The sequence below is a fragment of the Zea mays genome, unplaced genomic scaffold, assembly GCF_902167145.1.
Source record: "Zea mays cultivar B73 unplaced genomic scaffold, Zm-B73-REFERENCE-NAM-5.0 scaffold_532, whole genome shotgun sequence".
Classification (NCBI taxonomy): Eukaryota; Viridiplantae; Streptophyta; class Magnoliopsida; order Poales; family Poaceae; genus Zea; species Zea mays.
Window position 1 is genome coordinate 990 of NW_023367182.1, and position 20,277 is coordinate 21,266.

Consider the following 20,277-nt stretch of genomic DNA (forward strand, 5'->3'; position numbering starts at 1 on the left):
ATTCAATAGCAGCGCATAGTACCTTTAAATATTGTTGTTCATTTTTTAGTAAAAAGGATGGGAAAGTTGAGATTAATGATGTCTGATTTGCACATCCTTCTCGCACTTCTCATATGATAGTACTATGCATATGACATGTCTATTTACCAAATTTGACATTTTCGTTATATATCTCTATCTCTACTACTTATTAAGGCTGCAAGGGTAGTCTGCCTCCTTTTGGTTCTGCCTTCCGATAATCTCTACTGTCCGTGTTTGCTGCCCACCTCCGCGTGCACCTCGCACCCTCTGAGCGTCCACCGCGCAAACAACCCTACCTGTTGTCTCTCGTTACTCCCTTTGCAGCCCCCGCAGCACCGCCTCCCCACGCGCGAGTCGTAGCCGCTCCTCCATCCGCCGCGCGTGGGTCGTAGCCCCCTAAGGGTTCGTTCGCAACCAGACGCCGCTGCCACCACCTCCAGGTTCGTCAGCCGGATGGCGACCCTTGCTGATGGCTCCCTAAGGCGTTCAGGAATCCATGCGGCTTGGCTCGGCGGCGACCAAGCCTGATGGTCAGCCGAAGCGTGGGGTTCTCAACCTGCATTGCCTAATGCTGTCATGCTGAGGTGCATGGGGATTTGGGACCATGGTGAGCAGAGGTGAATTTCCCTCCAATCGCTTAGTTCTGTGCAACTCTTTGGTTATTAAGAATTGGGGAACTTGTTTTGGACGTGGGGGATGACTTTGCAGCGGCACTCAAGGCCCTTCCTTTTTCTCAAATCTCAACTCATTTCCTCCTCTTCTAGCTTATCATCTGGGAGGCGAAGGGGTGACTTGTCGAAGAGCATTTTATGTCAAAGATGCCCTGCTTTACTCACAGAGATAGAAATTATTGAAGACAGAGATAGACCACCATACAACCACCTTCGATGGACGCGGGGGATAACTTTGCTTGACAATGGCTTAGGTTTATACCAAATAGGCATCTTGGGTTCTTTCTTGGTTTTGCTGAAAACAAGGTGTGTAATTACTTTAAATGCCAAGTGCTGGTTCAATAGTTGAACGGGAACACTATTGCCTTGGCTTAAACATATTAATTTAACATGAATTACCATATGAATACCCTAAAAATTTTAGTTTAAATTACATTACTTGAGTTGTTTGTAGTATTTATGCAGATTATATTATTACAACATGAGGGCAGGATTAAGGTCCTTTCAATGAATTGCAGGCCCAACTCTTATTGGTATTCATCCATATGAAGGCTTAAAGTTCTAATTATATGTGTTTAGTTACTTTAAATGCAAGTGTTGGTTCAATAGTTGAACATAAACACTATTGCCTGGGTTTAACATATTAATTTAACATGAGTTACCATATGAATATCCTGAAAATTTTAGTTTAAATTACATTACTTAGATGTTTGTAGTATTTATTTAGATTATATTATTACAACATGATGGTAGGATTAAAGATCCTTTAAATGAATTGCAGGCCCAACTCTTATTGGTATTCTTCCATATGCTGGCTTAAAGTTCTACATATATGAAGATCTGAAATCTTAAGTTCCATAGGATTAACAAGGATTCTGTTATATTGAAGCTCTCTTGCGGAGCTTTAGCCGCTGGTCTATTTGGACAAACCCTCACTTATCCAGTAGATGTTGGTCGGAGACAAATGCATGTGCAATTCTTGTATTCCATGCACTGATAATCTATTAAATTTTATTTTGACTATGATTCCTGTTTGTTCACCACTCATAAGACTTTGTCCCTTCAGGTTCAAAGCAAGCAGTCTCAAAATCAAGTGATGGCTTCCGTATAAGAGGGACTTTTCAGGGTCTCTTGCTCATCATTTAGCATGCTTGTTATATTTTGAGTCGAAACACGTGATCTCCAAGAACCAGGTCTGTCTCTACCTTACCTGCATTTAGCATGCTTGTTATATTTTGACAGAAATAATGGACGAATCAGTGCTAAAAAGAATAAAGGGCTACATTTACAAGGTAGTGAATGTTTGCCATCACCATAATTGTTTCTTTATATTCTTGTTCCCTTTCAGTTTGTTCACTGTCAGATTCGATTATTTGCTTTAGTTTATTCTGTTGTTGTTTTCATAATCGGATTTTTTCTGTTTCTGTCAGTAGGCATGATTTAGTCCTTAGTCTCTGTAAGTTAGCGAGGCTAGCTTAACTGTTGCTTGATTTTACTGCCTTGCTGATTTAGTCATCAGATGTTTGAATACTGACCTTCAAGGGGAATGCTCCAAACCTTGTAAGTACTCTTTATGACAATATATCCCTGCTTCCTCTAATTTTCTTTCCAAAACTCAGTGCTCAATCTGTGTGTATTTATTTGAACACACAATTGAGCAAACCACTTATGTTTAATGCTCATTCAGATATAAGAAGTGTTTGTTATCCTTTTTTTGCAAGTAATACAAGTGAAAGAATAATGTTACCACACTTGGTTCGATGTTTGACAATACTAGGATGCAAATTTTGGCAATCCAGTATCCGGACCATAAATTGTAAGTAACAACTGGTGTTAATCGGATTGACCTCTCCACATTCACATTACATGCCCCAAGTGTGGTAACATGCTGCATAACTGTTGAGATCATTAGCATTTTAGATGTTGAATTCCTTGCTTGCAAGGAGTGTCATGAATACTGAGACTGTTCTCGCACATGCTGAATCGTATCACATTCCTATTCCACTGTCTATTTCAACCCTTGTATTTTTGTTTCCTGGCAGTGTTGTTGTCATAGTAATAGTGTAAATATCTCTTGCTTTGTGTATCAGTGTAAATATCTCCCGCTAACAAATCCTGAATGCAACACACATTTAGGCCAAAATTCTTAAACTGCTTCAGACCAAAAATCAGCCCTGAGGAGAAATAATCGGAGGATTTGTGATGAGGTGCCTTACCGATCCGTTCCCGTAAAAAAACATTAGTCATGAGTGCAACCAAAGCTATATATATGTCTGGTCTGGTGTGATCTTTTGCTCACTATCCAAACAATCCTAATAAATTATTACATTCTTGAATTCATCACTCATATATAACACTAACCTGGCATCTGCCATTCCAGTATCATCATCATCATCTAATAACAATATGCCGAGTTATAGTCAAAACAGTTAGCTACAATTATTTATGGCATTTTGCAGCCAGTGGTTGCCGGCTAATCCGGCCGGTCACAAACAACCAAGTAGAGTTGCCTCGTACTTCATCTCGCCTGGCTATTTTTAGTAGCATGGTACTGACCGCTGAAGCAGGCAGATCTGGATCTGTCCTGGCTGGCCGCTAAAGAAAGGTTGTTTACAAGGCAGCAGAGGCGATGGCTCTTTGTCTTTGTGCAATGGTGACTGGTGCGAGGTGTCTGGTTTGGTTGCGCACAAGAACCACACCAACAGAAGTTGCCTGCACTGCATGCACACCATGACACCAATGGCCTCTCATGACTTTTTGATGGACCCTCCATTGTCTCTGCAAGGAAGTTGGAGTGCGACCTGGGCCTTTTGTCTAGATGCAAGAAGGGCTCGTGATAGCTCATTTCGTTCTAGGCTTTGGCTCATGGCGCCTGCTATTCCAAGGATGCCATACATGGACCGCTAGCTAGATTTGAGGTTAAAGAACTCTGGTGTTGTTCTAGCCTGTAGACATCATCGCTGATCAAAGATCTTACAGTTTGTTTCGGAGTGAAGTTGTGAGTAAAAAGTGGCGCAATATATAAAATGCCCTGTTGATTGGGGGTGACCAATTCATGCCAATGCTAATGGAGAGTTGGAGACTAATATCCAACATCTCCTCTTACAGATAACTTTGAGACAAATGGAAGCTAACCGACAAATCGACTAAGTAAAGTAATTATTATGCCCTTCTGATCCACAGTGGTGTTCTGAAATTTATTTTCTGCAAGCACCACCAGCATGCAGACTCTTGCTTGAAGCAGATCAGCCTGGGTCTGCACTATGCAGAATCAAAGCCAGACTTCTCGCCGATTGGCTCTGCTCTGCTATATAGTGGAGTAACTGTGGTCAAAATGAGGCCATGACCCAATCTTTCGCGCCATAAAGAAAAGAGACGCCTTGCTTGACCTATGGGTTGCCAGCGTCGAGAGTTCCACCCAATAGGATAGATAGGATGGGGAAGAAGTCGTGGTCCCATCCATCCGATTGGCGCCCATAAAAAGAGGTGCTTGTGCTTGGAGATTTCCATCGCACCTGCTTCTCGGGGACCCGTAACCATCGAGCATCACAAGAACTGTAACAAAATCCATATGGATTGGAGAAGATTGGGTGGTTTTCAATCCATAGCAAGTTAAAATTCTTCATAATTTTTTTTCCAATTCCTTCCAATTCATAAGACATAGAAATATGGTAGGGTTGTTCGCTTCTGATTTCATTGTGTTTTTTCTTCAGGAGTTTGGGGATCAAGGAGAGGACTCCATTATCTTGTCACCGTGGCTGAAGGAGATTAGTACTCCTGACCGCCCCGCTGCCCTCCGTTTCCTAGGTACACGCAACTGTCATACACATGCTTTGCTTAAGCATTTGAAGCATTTTGATTCCTATTATTATCTGTTGTATTTTGTCATTTGTTCGTGTGTAGGGGAGAAGTATAATAACCTCATGGAGAGGTACAAGAAGCAGGTAGTCAAGTGTTCCGAGGAGTGTGAACCAAGATATAATGGCCTGAAGAAGAAGTACACAGACGAGTGTGCAGAGAGGCGGCGTCTGTACAATGAGCTTATTGAGCTAAGAGGTAACATTAGGGTGTTCTGCAGATGCAGACCTCTGAGCTCTGATGAGGTCAACCATGGGTGTTTATCTGTTGTTGAGATTGACCCATCACACGAGACTGAGCTGCAGTTTGTCCCCAGTGAAAAAGAAAGGAAGCCCTTTAAGTTCGATCACGTTTCTGGGCCAGAGGATGACCAAGGTATATTTGACTGAAACTGAATGGTTCTTAAAAATGTCATTCCGGTTAATATAGTTTGCCTTATGTCAATTTTCTGTTTGTTTTGTCATGGGTTCTGTTTTCCTAATTTTGAGTATGGGAAGGTGTTCAATTTGCTATTGGAACACTGGCAACTTCTGTGAACTGCAAAACAGTATCTCAAAGGTTCTTAATTTAGTTGTTATAATTCTTGTTGTGTATTAGAAGGGAGCTTAGACTAGAAGGTCCTTTTACATGTATATGTTTTCTTTGTTCTTACCAGAATTTGTGTCCTGTTCTCGTTGTGTCACCAGGTTCTCGTGGTGAGGGTGGTATCCTTAGAAATAGTGAAGGTATGTATTCTTGCTAGGTGCCTGTTTTTTTTTCTTCCTCTGTTTGGAACTTATCTTTTGATCTGATTACTACAGGGCCATTGAAGGACCACATTTATTTGCATCAAAACCATCTGCCGCCTGAGGTACTCAAAGAAAGGCTCCCTGGTATTTCTGAAACTGCTGCTATTTTTGCTGGTGTTGACGTCACCAAGGAGCCCATTCCAGTTTTGCCTACTGTGCACTACAATATGGGTGGTATCCCAACGAACTACCATAAGGAGGTTTGTATTGAGCATGTAGTAAACAAATATGGGTCAAAACCTATGTATTGTAATAGAAATATATTCTGCTATTCTGCATAACAGGTAGTGGATATCAAGGGTGATAATCCAGATGCTGTTATCCCTGGTCTAATGGCTGCTGGTGAAGCAGCCTGTGCAGCACCGCGTTGGTGGATGATTGATCGTCCAGTTGTATGTGACTAAAACGCCATGCCTTGTGCATTAGAGAAGATACAGAATCGTCATGTCCTGTACAGGACAGTGAGCCAAATTCTTGTTCATTTTGCACTATGATACAGATTGATTCATTAGGCCCTAGGTTGGAGGTTGTGACTGATGAGTTGGGAAGAGATTACTTGATTGGTGGTGTACAATTCTTGGATAGGATACAGGTTTCAGTTTTTGGTCCATTAGTTCAGGAATTGTTTCATTTACATGTATATTCAGTACACTCGTATAATGGAAACACGCAAATCTCTATCTCATTCTTTGGTCATCGTGTTATTATACGGTTTCGTTGCAACGCACGAGCACTCACCTAGTAAGCTTTGAAGGGACAAAAATAGATTTTTGTGTAGCGTGGAACAAGTGAATAGGGCTGGGCATTCGGTCTATTAGGGTAATTCGGTTCGGTCTATTCGGGTTTGTGAAATTTCGGGTTCTGAAAAATGAGAACCGAAATTTCCAAAAATATTTTAGGAACCGAACCCGAATAGACTCACAATTTCGGTTCGGTCTATTCGGTCCACCGAATAGACCCGAATTGTAGAGAGACTAGTATATTTTGTTAAAATATATACAATGAATAATTAATTGAAAGTACTATTACTACAACAAGTGACTATAAAAATTAGCATACAAAGATATATATACTATTGTTAAGATGATATCATTATTTCTAGCTAATAAGTTATAAATCATATAATAATACCATCACATATTAAGAGTTTTTTTATATTTTGGGTTATTAGGTCTATTCGGGTTTTAAAGGTTAGGAACCGAACCCGAACCCATAACCGAAATATAGCACATATAGGAACCGAACCCGAACCCGAAAACCCGAATAGACTCACAATTCGGTCTATTCGGGTTCGGTTCGGGTTCGGGTTCGGTTTTGGTTTTAAAATGCCCACCCCTACAAGTGAAGGTTCCCATCTCGTTCCAACGAGGAATCGGCCACCACTCTGCGATCCACTACCACCATATAACGCACGTCGCGACGGCGGACTTCAGTGCTGCTATCAGCGCGGCGCAGGTCGCGTAGCTGCGGGAGTCGCTCTTCCCGCGGGAGCGGGAGCTGAAGTAAGCAAGCGGATAGGATCGACAAGGAGGCAAGGAGCAACGCCGCCTTCTCAGTTTCTCACTCGCGTCCCTCTCCTGTTCCTCAGCTTCGTCCAGAACTTGCCTTCCTCCGCCGCCCTTTATTCCAGGCTTCCTGAGAAGAAGAGCTTTTCAATTGATTATTTCAGGTGAATTCTCGCCAAATCCCGTTCATCTGGTCACTATCTGCTTGCGTCGTGTCTAGGGTATGTATTGTTTGATATCCTCCTTCTCGAACAATTATGTTTTACGAATGTTCGCGTCAGCTCAGTTTTTGTTACTTCCGCAGTTCCCTTCTCGGGCAGATTCGATTCTGTTCTGAGAGGAAATAGTTTGTGTCTTCGTCAGTTTTTAAACATCAACTAACTAGCTGAATGTCTGTGCGTTGCAACGGGAATATATAATACCGGTATATTACGATAACTTATATACAAAATGTGTGTTATACCGTTATGAAAAAATGTTTTTCATAATCAATTTGTGATTCTGGCCATATATAAATTTTGTTATTTATAGTCTATCTGTTTCACTACTATATTACAACCACAGTATCATGCAGACTTCGATATATGTCACGATTTAAATGGTCTCATCATTAGAGAGCACGTTCCACACATACCGGAAGAAATTCCCCCGTACGTCGTTAGTCATCAGACACGTACCACCATACGCTTTTGCTTAAACAAAAAAGCAATTGTGTGTTTGCGAAGAGAATTAAAGACAAGCCGGAATAAAAACTACCCCAACGGTGACGAGGATAGCGAACTGGTCATTGTTGTCGGTCCTCCTCTGCGTCACCTCTAGCGCCAAGATGACGCCACAGTTCTCGATATAGTAGTCGTCGAAAGCGCACGACATACAGAGTACTGATGACTCTTGGCTGGGATGTAAAACGAAGTGAACCCCGGGCTTATCAACAAAGTAGTTGAAAGTCGCCTAGAGGGGGGGTGAATAGGGCGAAACTAAAATTTACAAATATAAACACAACTACAAGCCGGGTTAGCGTTAGAAATATAATAGAGTCCGCGAGAGATGGTGCAAAACAAATCGCAAGCGAATAATGAAGTGAGACACGCGGATTTGTTTTACCGAGGTTCGGTTCTTTCAAACCTACTCCCCGTTGAGGAGGCCACAAAGGCCGGGTCTCTTTCAACCCTTACCCTCTCTCAAACGGTCCCTCGGACTGAGTGAGCTTTCTCTTCTCAATCACTTGGAACACAAAGTTCCTACAAGGACCACCACAAGATTGGTGTCTCTTGCCTCAATTACAAGTGACTTTGATCGCAAGAAAGAATCAAGAAGGAAGAAAGCAATCCAAGCGCAAGAGCTCGAAAGAACACAAGCAAATCTCTCTCACTAGTCACTAGGGCGTTGTGTGGAGTGTGGAGAGGATTTGATCACTTTGGTATGTCTAGAATTGAATGCTAGAGCTCTTGTAAGTAGTTGAGAAGTGGAAAACTTGGATGACTTGAATGTGGGGTGGTTGGGGGTATTTATAGCCCCAACCACCAAACTAGCCGTTTGGTGGAGGCTGTCTGTCGTATGGTGCACCGGACAGTCCGGTGCGACAGCCACGTCACCAAAGCCGTTGGGTTCCGACCGTTGGAGCTCTGACTTCTGGGCCCGCCTAGATGTCCGGTGGCGCACCGGACATGTACTGTAGGGTGTCCGATGCACCAGCATGGGCGTGCCTGACCTCTGTGCGCGCTGGCGCGCATTAAATGCGCCGCAGGTAGCCGTTGGCGCCAAAAGTAGCCGTTGCCCCGCTGTTACACCGGACAGTCCGGTGAATTATAGCGGAGCAGCTGAAATGAATTCCCGAGGCTGGCGAGTTCTGGAGGCCGCTCTTCCTTGGAGCACCGGACATGTCCGGTGTACACCGGACAGTCCGGTGAATTATAGCGGAGTTGCCTCTGGAATTTCCCGAAGGTGACGAGTTTGAGTTGGAGTCCTCTGGTGCACCGGACATGTCCGGTGGTGCACCGGACATGTCCGGTGCGCCAGACCAGAGGTGCCTTCGGTTGTCTCTTTGCTCTTTTGTTGAACCCAATACTTGGTCTTTTTATTGGCTAAGTGTGAACCTTTGGCACCTGTATAGCTTATACATTAGAGCAAACTAGTTAGTCCAAATATTTGTGTTGGGCAATTCAACCACCAAAATTAATTAGGGATTAGGTGTAAGCCTAATTCCCTTTCAATCTCCCCCTTTTTGGTGATTGATGTCAACACAAACCAAAGCAAATATAAAAGTGCATAATTGAACTAGCTTGCATAATGTAAGTGCAAAGGTTGCTTGGAATTGAGCCAATAAATGTTACTTACTAGATGTGCATGGATTGTTTTTTTATTTTTAATATTTTGGACCACGCTTGCACCACATGTTTTGTTTTTGCAAATTCTTTTTTTTGTAAATCCTTTTCAAAGACTTTTGCAAATAGTCAAAGGTAAATAAATAGGATTTTGAGAAGCATTTTTAAGAAATTTTTTCTTTTTGTTTCAAATGCTTTTCCTTTTGACTAAACAAAACTCCCCCTCAAATAAATTCTCCTCTTAGTGTTCAACAGAGTTTTAAGATATCAAGTTTTGAAAGTACTACTTGCTCCCCCTTTAAAACACAAAGAGATACCAATTTGAAATTTACAAATTGAAAATCATTAATTTTAAAATTAGGGTAGTGGTGCGGTCCTTTTGCTTTGGGCTCATATTTTCTCCCCCTTTGGCATGAATCGCCAAAAACGGATACTTGGAATGAAATATAGGCCTTCTCTAACCACTATCTCCCTTTTGGCAAGGAAAACATATGAGTGAAGATTATACCAAAGACGGAGAGTGAAGCGGAGCGCCGGCGAAGGATGAGTAGTAAAGTGGAGTGGAAGCCTTTGTCTTCGCCGAAGACTCCAATTCCCTTTCAATATACCTATGACTTGGTGAAATACACTTGAAAACACATTAGTCATAGCATATATAAAAGAGACATGATCAAAGGTATATTTATAAGCTATGTGTGCAAATTAGCAAAAGAAGTTCCTGGAATCAAGAATATTGAGCTCATGCCTAAGTTTGGTAAAAGATAGTTCATCAAGTGGCTTGGTAAAGATATTGTCGGGGACCATAATTAGGGGTACCCTCAAGACGCCTAATTCTCAGCTGGTAACCCCCATCAGCATAAAGCCGCAAAGGCCTGATGGGTGTGATTAAGTCAGGGATCAGTCCATACGAGCGACTCGATCATGCCTCGCCCGAGCCTAGCCTCGGGCAAGGGCAGCCGACCCCGAGGGGTTTCCGTCTCGCCCGAGGCCCCCCCTTTTAACGGCGGACACATCTCCGGCTCGCCCGAGGCCTTGCCTTCGCTAAGAAGCAACCCTGACTAAATCGCCGCGCCGACCGACCGAGTCGCAGGAGCATTTAACGCAAAGGTGGCCTGACACCTTTATCCTGACACGCGCCCTCCGGCAGAGCCGAAGTGACCGCCGTCACTTCGCCGCTCCACTGACGGTCTGACAGGAGGACAGCGTCGCCTGCGCCACTCCGACTGCAGTGCCACTTGACAGAGTGAGACTGACAGGCAGTCAGGCCTTGCCAAAGGCGCCATAGGAAACTCCGCTCCGCCCGACCCAGGGCTCGGACTCGGGCTAAGCCCCGGAAGACGGCGAACTCCACTCCGCCCGACCCAGGGCTCGGACTCGGGCTAAGGCCCCGGAAGACGGCGAACTCCGCTCCGCCCGACCCAGGGCTCGGACTCGGGCTAAGGCCCCGGAAGACGGCGAACTCCGCTCCGCCCGACCCAGGGCTCGGACTCAGGCTAAGGCCCCGGAAGACGGCGAACTCCGCTCCGCCCGACCCAGGGCTCGGACTCGGGCTAAGGCCCCGGAAGACGGTGAACTCCGCTCCGCCCGACCCAGGGCTCGGACTCGGGCTAAGGCCCCGGAAGACGGCGAATTCCGCTCTGCCCGACCCAGGGCTCGGACTCGGGCTCAGCCCCAGAAGACGACGAACTCCGCTTCGCCCGACCCCAGGGCTCGGACTCCGCCCTGGCCTCTGCCGAACAACCTCCGCCTCGCCCGACCCAGGAGCTCAGGCTCGGCCTCGGCCATGGAAGACAGACTCGACCCCGGCTTCGGAGGAGCCTCCACGTCGCCCGACCTAGGGCACAGGCCCGCCACGTCAACAGTAAGCGCCATCATCACCCTACCCCGAGCCGACTCGGGCCACAGAGAACAAGACCGGTGTCCCATCTGGCTAGCTCCGCCAGATAGGCAATGATGGCGCCCCGCTAGCCCAGTGACGATGGCGGCTCTCAGCTCCCTTACGGAAGTAGGGGGACGTCAGCAAGGACCCAACCGCTCCGACAGCTGTCCCTCCGCCAGGCTCCGTTGCTCCTCCGACAGCCACGACACCACACCAGCAGGGTGCCAAGATCTCTCCGGCTGCCACATTGGCATGTACTTAGGGCGCTAGCTCTCCCCCCGCTAGAGACGTAGCACTCTGCTACACCCCCATTGTACACCTGGATCCTCTCCTTACGACTATAAAAGGAAGGACCAGGGCCTTCTTAGAGAAGGTTGGCCGCGCGGGGACGAGGACGGGACAGGCGCTCTCTTGGGGCCGCTCGCTTCCCTCACCCGCGTGGACGCTTGTAACCCCCTACTGCAAGCGCACCCGACCTGGGCGCGGGACGAACACGAAGGCCGCGGGATTTCCACCTCTCTCACGCCCGTCTCCGGCCACCTCGCTTCCCCCCTTCGCGCTCGCCCACGCGCTCGACCCATCTGGGCTGGGGCACGCGGCACACTCACTCGTCGGCCTGAGGGATCCCCCGGTCTCGAGACACCGACAGTTGGCGCGCCAGGTAGGGGCACGCTGCGTGTTGACGAGCAGTTTCCCGTCAAGTTCCAGATGGGCAGTCTCCAACAACCTCTCCAACCCGGGACGGTGCTCCGTTTCGGGAGTCTTGAGTTCATGTCCCACGACGGCAGCTACGACATGATACTCCTTCCACTGCCGCGCGACAACGACAATGGCGGTCGACAACCCGCCCGCCGACGGCGGAATCGACGACATCTTCCCAGCGTGGTGGAAGAACGACATTCGAGCTCGCCCCGTCCTCTCCCCCGCCAACGGAGGAGGAGGCGGGGCAACCAAGGCCAAGCGGAAGGCCGCGCTTCGTCGGCTGTCGAGCGAATCGACGTCCCCAGCGCCCCAACGGGGGGCGCGTCGGGCGTCGACCTCGCGTTTGAGACGAAGGCGAGCGCCGTCCCCCCGCGACACGCCAATCCCGAGCAAGTGGACGACGCCAGCGCGCTCGCGGAGGGCCTGCAGGACGTCGCCCTCGTACCTAAGACGACGGCACGATCAGCCCCCGACGTGACTATGTCGCTCCTCGTCGATCAAAAGGTACTGACTGATTCCCATCCTACGTCATTTCGACTCGGCCTCAACCCGCCTAGCGACCTCGCTTTGGCGGGCGCTCTCGTTGAGGCGAGTGCAACCCCTCTGGGGTTTCGTATGCGGTCGCCTTGGGACCGATTGACGGACGTCTCGACCTACGGGCCCTCTGGGTCCGAGGAAGATGACGATCCCAGCATCTGCTGGGATTTCTCTGGATTTGGCAACCCTAGTGCCATGCGGGACTTTATGACCGCATGTGACTACTGCCTCTCCGACTGTTCCGATGGTAGCCGCAGCCTTGACGACGAGGACTGCGGCCCAAGCCGCGAATGTTTCCACGTCGAGCTAGGGGATCCCTCCGAAGGCAACCATCTCGGCATGCCGGAGGACGGTGATCTCCCTAGGCCGGTGCCTCGCGCCGACATCCCGCGGGAGCTAGCTGTGGTCCCCGTCCCGGCGGGGGGTCACGACCCACAGCTCGAGCAAGTCCGCGGGGCGCAGGCCAGGCTCGACGAGGGAGCAGGAGCGCTCGAGTCGATCCGCCGGGACGTCGGGCAGGTATGGGCGGGCCAACCCCCGGTCGGAGAAATACGTCACCTGCCCCAGGGTTTCCAGCACCGCGTCGCCAACGACGTCAGGGTCAGGCCGCCACCCGCATCCAGCGGGGTCGGTCAGAACCTGGCAGCCGCAGCGATGCTCCTCCGCGCGATGCCGGAGCCATCAACCACCGAGGGTCGGCGAATCCAGGGAGAGCTCAAGAATCTTCTGGAAGGCGCTGCGGCCCGACGCGCCGAGAGCTCTGCCTCCCGAAGGCAGGGATACCCCTCGGAACCTCATGCCGCGACTTCCCGATTCATGCGGGAAGCCTCGGTCTACACCGGGCGCACGCGCAACACCGCGCCTGCGGCCCCGGGCCACCTCGGCAACGAGCACCATCGTCGCGACCGTCGGCCCCACCTCGACGAAAGGGTGCGCCGAGGCTACCACCCCAGGCGTAGGGGACGCTACGACAGCGGGGAGGATCGGAGTCCCTCGCCCGAACCACCCGGTCCGCAGGCCTTCAGTCGGGCCATCCGACGGGCGCCGTTCCCGGCCCGGTTCCGACCCCCGACTACTATCACAAAGTACTCGGGGGAAACGAGACCGGAACTGTGGCTCGCAGACTACCGCCTGACCTGCCAACTGGGTGGAACGGACGACGACAACCTCATCATCCGCAACCTCCCCCTGTTCCTCTCCGACACTGCTCGCGCCTGGTTGGAGCACCTGCCTCCGGGGCAGATCTCCAACTGGGATGATTTGGTCCAAGCCTTCGCCGGCAATTTCCAGGGCACGTACGTGCGCCCCGGGAATTCCTGGGACCTCCGAAGCTGCCGACAACAGCCGGGAGAGTCTCTCCGGGACTACATCCGGCGGTTCTCGAAGCAGCGCACCGAGCTGCCCAACATCACCGACTCAGATGTCATCGGCGCGTTCCTTGCCGGCACCACCTGCCGCGACCTGGTGAGCAAGTTGGGTCGCAATACCCCCACCAGGGCGAGCGAGCTGATGGATATCGCCACCAAGTTCGCCTCTGGCCAGGAGGCGGTTGAGGCCATCTTCCGAAAGGACAAGCAGCCCCAGGGCCGCCCGTCGGAAGAGGCCCCCGAGGCGTCTACTCCGTGCGGCGCCAAGAAGAAAGGCAAGAAGAAGTCGCAAGCGAAACGCGACGCCGCCGACGCGGACCTTGTCGCCGCCGCCGAGTACAAGAACCCTCGGAAGCCCCCCGGAGGTGCTAACCTCTTCGACAAGATGCTCAAGGAGCCGTGCCCCCACCATCAGGGGCCCGTCAAGCACACCCTCGAGGAGTGCGTCATACTTCGGCGCCACTTCCATAAGGCCGGGCCACCTGCGGAGGGTGGCAGGGCCCGCGACGACGACAAAAAGGAAGATCACCAAGCAGGAGAGTTCCCCGAGGTCCGCGACTGCTTCATGATCTACGGAGGGCACGCGGCGAATGCCTCGGCTCGGCATCGCAAGCAAGAGCGCCGGGAGGTCTGCTCGGTGAAGGTGGCGGCGCCAGTCTACCTAGACTGGTCCGACAAGCCCATCACCTTCGACCAAGCTGACCACCCCGACCACGTGCCGAGCCCGGGGAAATACCCGCTCGTCGTCGACCCCATCGTCGGCACGTCAGGCTCACCAAGGTCCTGATGGATGGAGGCAGCTGCCTCAACATCATCTACGCCGAGACCCTCAGGCTCCTGCGCGTCGATCTGTCCTCCGTCCGAGCAGGCGCTGCGCCCTTCCACGGGATCATTCCTGGGAAGCGCGTCCAGCCCCTCGGACGGCTCGACCTTCTCGTCTGCTTCGGAACGCCCTCCAACTTCCGAAGGGAGATTTTGACGTTCGAGGTGGTCGGGTTCCGAGGAACCTACCACGCGGTGCTGGGGAGGCCATGCTACGCGAAGTTCATGGTCGTCCCCAACTACACCTACCTGAAGCTCAAGATGCCGGGCCCCAACGGGGTCATCACCGTCGGCCCCACGTACAAACACGCGTTCGAATGCGACGTGGAGTGCGTGGAGTACGCCGAGGCCCTCGCCGAGTCCGAGGCCCTCATCGCCGACCTGGAGAACCTCTCCAAAGAGGTGCCAGACGTGAAGCGACATGCCGGCAACTTCGAGCCAGCGGAGACGGTTAAGGCCGTCCCTCTCGACCCCAGTGGCGACACCTCCAAGCAGATCCGGATCGGTTCCGGGCTCGACCCCAAATAGGAAGCAGTGCTCGTCGACTTTCTCCGCGCAAACGCCGACGTCTTTGCGTGGAGTCCCTCGGACATGCCTGGCATACCGAGGGATGTCGCCGAGCACTCGCTGGATATTCGGGCCGGAGCCCGACCCGTCAGGCAGCCTCTGCGCCGATTCGACGAGGAGAAGCGCAGAGTGATAGGCGAGGAGGTCCACAAGCTAATGGCAGCAGGGTTCATCAAAGAGGTATTCCATCCCGAATGGCTTGCCAACCCTGTGCTTGTGAGAAAGAAAGGGGGGAAATGGCGGATGTGTGTAGACTACACTGGTCTCAACAAAGCATGTCCGAAGGTTCCCTACCCTCTACCTCGCATCGATCAAATCGTGGATTCCACTGCTGGGTGCGAAACCCTGTCCTTCCTCGATGCCTACTCAGGGTATCACCAAATCCGGATGAAAGAGTCTGACCAGCTCGCGACTTCTTTCATCACGCCCTTCGGCATGTACTGCTATGTCACCATGCCGTTCGGTTTGAGGAATGCGGGCGCGACGTACCAGCGGTGCATGAACCATGTGTTCGGCGAACACATCGGTCGCACAGTCGAGGCCTACGTCGATGACATCGTAGTCAAGACAAGGAAGGCTTCCAACCTCCTCTCCGACCTTGAAGTGACATTCCGGTGTCTCAAGGCGAAAGGCGTCAAGCTCAATCCCGAGAAGTGTGTCTTCGGGGTGCCCCGAGGCATGCTCTTGGGGTTCATCGTCTCCGCGCGAGGCATCGAAGCTAACCCGGAGAAGATCGCAGCTATCACCAGCATGGGGCCCATCAAGGACTTAAAAGGCGTACAGAGGGTCATGGGATGTCTCGCGGCCCTGAGCCGCTTCATCTCACGCCTCGGCGAAAGAGGCCTGCCTCTGTACCGCCTGTTAAGGAAGGCCGAGTGTTTCGCTTGGACCCCTGAGGCCGAGGAAGCTCTCGGGGACCTGAAGGCGCTCCTCACCAAGGCGCCTATCTTGGTGCCCCCAGCCGATGGAGAAGCCCTCTTGGTCTACGTCGCCGCGACCACTCAGGTGGTTAGCGCCGCGATTGTGGTCGAGAGGCAAGAAGAGGGGTATGCATTGCCCGTTCAGAGGCCAGTTTACTTCGTCAGCGAGGTACTGTCCGAAACCAAGATCCGCTACCCGCAAGTTCAGAAGCTACTGTATGCGGTGATCCTGACGAGGCGGAAGTTGCGACACTACTTCGAGTCTCACCCGGTAACTGTGGTGTCATCCTTCCCCCTGGGGGAGATCATCCAGTGTCGAGAGGCCTCGGGCAGGATTGCAAAGTGGGCGGTGGAAATCATGGGCGAGACAATCTCGTTCGCCCCCCGGAAGGCCATCAAGTCCCAGGTATTGGCGGACTTCGTAGCCGAATGGGTCGACACCCAGCTGCCGACGGCTCCGATCCAACCGGAGCTCTGGACCATGTTTTTCGACGGGTCGCTGATGAAGACGGGAGCCGGCGCGGGCCTACTCTTCGTCTCACCCCTCGGAAAACACCTACGCTACGTGCTACGCCTCCATTTCCCGGCATCCAACAATGTGGCTGAGTACGAAGCTCTGATCAACGGGTTGCGAATCGCCATCGAGCTAGGGGTCCGACGCCTCGACGCTCGCGGCGACTCGCAGCTCGTCATCAACCAAGTCATGAAGAACTCCCACTGCCGCGACCCGAAGATGGAGGCCTACTGCGATGAGGTTCGGCGCCTGGAAGACAAGTTCTACGGGCTCGAGCTTAACCACATCGCTCGGCGCTACAACGAGACTGCGGACGAGCTGGCAAAAATAGCCTCGAGGCGAACGACGGTCCCCCCGGACGTCTTCTCCCGGGATCTGCATCAGCCCTCCGTCAAGATCAACGACACGCTCGAGCCCGAGGCACCCTCGGTTCAGCCCGAGGTACCCTCGGTCCAGCCCGAGGCACCCTCGATTCAGCCCGAGGCACCCTCGGTCCAGCCCGAGGCACCCTCGGTCCAGCCCGAGGCATCCTCGGTTCAGCCCGAGGTACCCTCGGCCCCCGAGGGTGAGGCGCTGCGCATCGAGGAGGAGCGGAGCGGGGCCACGCCTGATCGAGATTGGCAGACCACGTACCTGCAATATCTCCGCCAAGGAGAGCTGCCCCTCGACCGAACTGAGGCTCGGCGGATAGCGCGACGCGCCAAGTCGTTCGTCCTGCTAGGCGATGGGAAGGAGCTCTACCACCGCAGTCCCTCGGGCATCCTCCAGCGATGCATCTCCATCGCCGAAGGTCAGGAACTCCTGCAAGAGATACACTCGGGGGCTTGCGGCCATCACGCAGCGCCCCGAGCCCTCGTCGGGAATGCTTTCCGGCAAGGCTTCTACTGGCCAACGGCGGTGGCCGACGCTACTAGAATTGTCCGCACCTGCGAAGGGTGTCAATTCTATGCGAAGCAGACCCACCTGCCCGCTCAGGCTCTGCAGACGATACCCATCACTTGGCCCTTCGTTGTGTGGGGTCTGGACCTCGTCGGCCCTTTGCAGAAGGCGCCCGGGGGCTACACGCACCTGCTGGTCGCCATCGACAAATTCTCCAAGTGGATCGAGGTCCGACCCCTGAACAGCGTCAGGTCCGAGCAGGCGGTGGCGTTCTTCACCAACATCATCCATCGCTTCGGGGTCCCAAACTCCATCATCACCGACAACGGCACCCAGTTCACCGGCAGAAAATTCTTGGATTTTTGCGAGGATCACCACATCCGGGTGGACTGGGCCGCCGTGGCTCATCCCATGTCGAATGGGCAAGTAGAGCGTGCCAACGGCATGATTCTACAAGGGCTCAAGCCTCGGATTTACAACGACCTCAACAAGTTCGGCAAGCGATGGATGAAGGAACTCCCCTCGGTGGTCTGGAGCCTGAGGACAACGCCGAGCCGAGCCACGGGTTTCACGCCGTTTTTCCTGGTCTACGGGGTCGAGGCCGTCTTGCCCACTGACCTGGAATACGGCTCCCCGAGGACGAGGGCCTACGACGATCAAAGCAACCAAGCTAGCCGAGAAGACTCGCTGGACCAGCTGGAGGAGGCTCGGGACAGGGCCTTACTACACTCGGCGCGGTATCAGCAGTCCCTGCGGCGCTACCACGCCCGAGGGGTCCGACCCTGGGACCTCCAGGTGGGCGACCTGGTACATCGGCTGCGGCAAGACGCCCGAGGGAGGCACAAGCTCGCGCCCCCCTGGGAAGGGCCATTCGTCATCGCCAAAGTTCTGAAGCCCGGAACGTACAAGCTGGCCAACAGTCAAGGCGAGGTCTACGGCAACGCTTGGAACATCCAACAGCTACGTCGCTTCTACCCTTAAGATGTTTCCAAGTTGTTCATATACCTCGCACCCACGCAAAGTTTAGTCAACAAGGAAGGGTCGGCCTCGCCTCGGCAAAGCCCGACCCTCCCGCGGGGGCTAAAAGGGGGGAAACCCCCTCTGCGTCAAAATTTTCCTCGAAAAAAGATCTCTTTTACCAGAATATCTTTCGTGCTTTTTGACTACTTCGAAAAGTGGGTCCTGGAAACGACGGAGTACACGTAAGCAGCCAAGGCTGACCGAGCCGAGGGACTCCTACGCCTCCGGGATACGGATACCTCACTCATCACCTTCTGCGATAAGTAACTCGCGTTCGGATAAAGTGGCTCCGCGGATCGAACAAGTCTTTACGTTCGGAAGCCCTTCTGCCGAAGCGATCCTTCGAGCCTTCTCGACCGAGTCGGTGACAGGGCCTCACGGACGGGTGAAAGTACGCGTAAGCGGCAAGGCCGACCGAGCCGAGGGACTCCCACGCCTCCGGGATACGGATACCTCACTCATCACCTTCCGCGAGAAGCAACTCTCACTCGCACAAACATCCCTGTTACCGACAAAAAGTCCAGATACTCGAAACAAGAGGAAAAGAGACGCAGCTTTACAACGCAGCGAGGTGTGTGTTCTGGCCTCGGCGGCCGCACAAGGCACACGCTACAAGACAATCTGATCCTGCAGGCTCGGGTCTTGACGCTGGAAGGGGGCAGCAACACCCTTGGTATCGATGACACCTTCGGCGAGGCCCGACCTAGCCGCGGACGGCGACGCGGTCCGAGGTTCTCCGCTCCGAAGGACGACGTCATCACCACGCCCGGGCAATCGCTGCCAGGGACTTCTCCGGGAATCCGGCCCGAGCAGGCGGCTCGGCCGGTTACCCCTGGGGCCTCGGCCAACCATCTTCCAAGGGCGCCAGCCCGGTCCGAGGCCTCGGCTGATCAACTCCGACATCGGTCCTGCTAACGGACAACCCGGCTAGGCTCCGGCCAACCAGGTTTCATTCTCGAGCCGACTCCGCCTCTGTTCATACTGATACCGCTACCCCTGGCCTCGGCTCGTCGAAGAGCGACCGAGGGGTTTCTTTAACTAAGCTAGAGGAGCCTCGGACAGCAAGGCCGACCGAGCCGAGGGACTCCTACGCCTCCGGGATACGGATACCTCACTCGTCACCTTGACACGGGGCGACTCATGCTTGGTGAAGCGATTCAGATAATCAACAGACGAGTCTTAGCGCTCAAAAATGAGGAAAAAACACGGCTCCGTGCCGACGTTACATACATGTTCAGGCCCCGAAAGCCGTAATGAACAAAAAACACCGGCATTCGAAGTGCCGTTACAAACGGAACTCCGGTTCCCCCCTCCGCAGGTACGAACAACCCCACTCGACGGGGGAGAGGCCTGTGGAGCAACAGAAGACCGACGAACGGCTTGTCGTCGCCCGCCCCAGCAGCGGCGACGATGAAGACTTCTGTCCCGGGGGGCTGAACAGCAGCAGCGATGACCTCAGGGCGGATGCTGCTGCCAGGAGGCCCCCGCCCATGCCCAAAACTCGAGAGGCAAGGACGGGCAGAAGGCCGTAGAGTTGGAGGTCGGTCCGCGGGTGGCGTCGGCAAACTCGTCGGCGGCGGAACCTCTTCCAGCTGCCGTGGCGGGAGGCGGCACCGGGAGCGGCTCCGAAGTCGCTCGGCTCAGCGAGCCGGGCACGGTGCAGCTGTCATCACCACGGACGGCTCCCGCCCTTCCCCCTGATCATTGAGGGAAGGAGCGGGCCACCGCCCATGCAGGGGCCGACCCCAACTCGGCACACTCCCCTCCCCAGCACTAGTGATGAAAATCCTTGAGGCTGAGGGAGGGGCAGAGGCCGCAGCCCGGCTCGCTTTCCCCCACCATCAAGCTGGAGGTCACCATCTTGGGTGACCGCCGGTGGAGGGGTGCAGCCGGGCTGCATGAT

The 20,277-nt window shown here is 52.8% G+C and overlaps 2 protein-coding genes across 3 annotated transcripts in view; both read left to right on the plus strand.

Annotated features, from left to right (window-relative positions):
• The first annotated feature begins 221 nt into the window (after positions 1-221).
• Positions 222-6,023, plus strand: LOC103630508 (succinate dehydrogenase9). Of its 2 annotated transcripts, XM_008651572.4 has the most exons (7): positions 222-638; positions 1,759-2,252; positions 4,406-4,499; positions 4,596-4,925; positions 5,237-5,275; positions 5,351-5,538; positions 5,623-6,023. In XM_008651572.4, the coding sequence occupies exons 4-7, from the start codon at positions 4,616-4,618 to the stop codon at positions 5,740-5,742; spliced, it is 657 nt and encodes a 218-aa protein (XP_008649794.1). In that variant the 5' UTR covers positions 222-638; positions 1,759-2,252; positions 4,406-4,499; positions 4,596-4,615; the 3' UTR covers positions 5,743-6,023. The 2 variants fall into 2 exon arrangements, with proteins under 2 accessions (XP_008649794.1, XP_035819793.1); XM_035963900.1 differs by lacking the exons at positions 222-638; positions 1,759-2,252 and having other exon boundaries at positions 2,566-4,499.
• A 668-nt stretch (positions 6,024-6,691) lies between these two features.
• Positions 6,692-20,277, plus strand: part of LOC103630507 (probable LRR receptor-like serine/threonine-protein kinase At1g06840) — a 35,633-nt gene continuing 22,047 nt past the window's right edge. The window contains exon 1 of the mRNA XM_008651567.3: positions 6,692-7,007. The gene's annotated coding sequence lies outside the window, so the exon portion shown is untranslated. The remainder of the gene's footprint in view (positions 7,008-20,277) is intronic.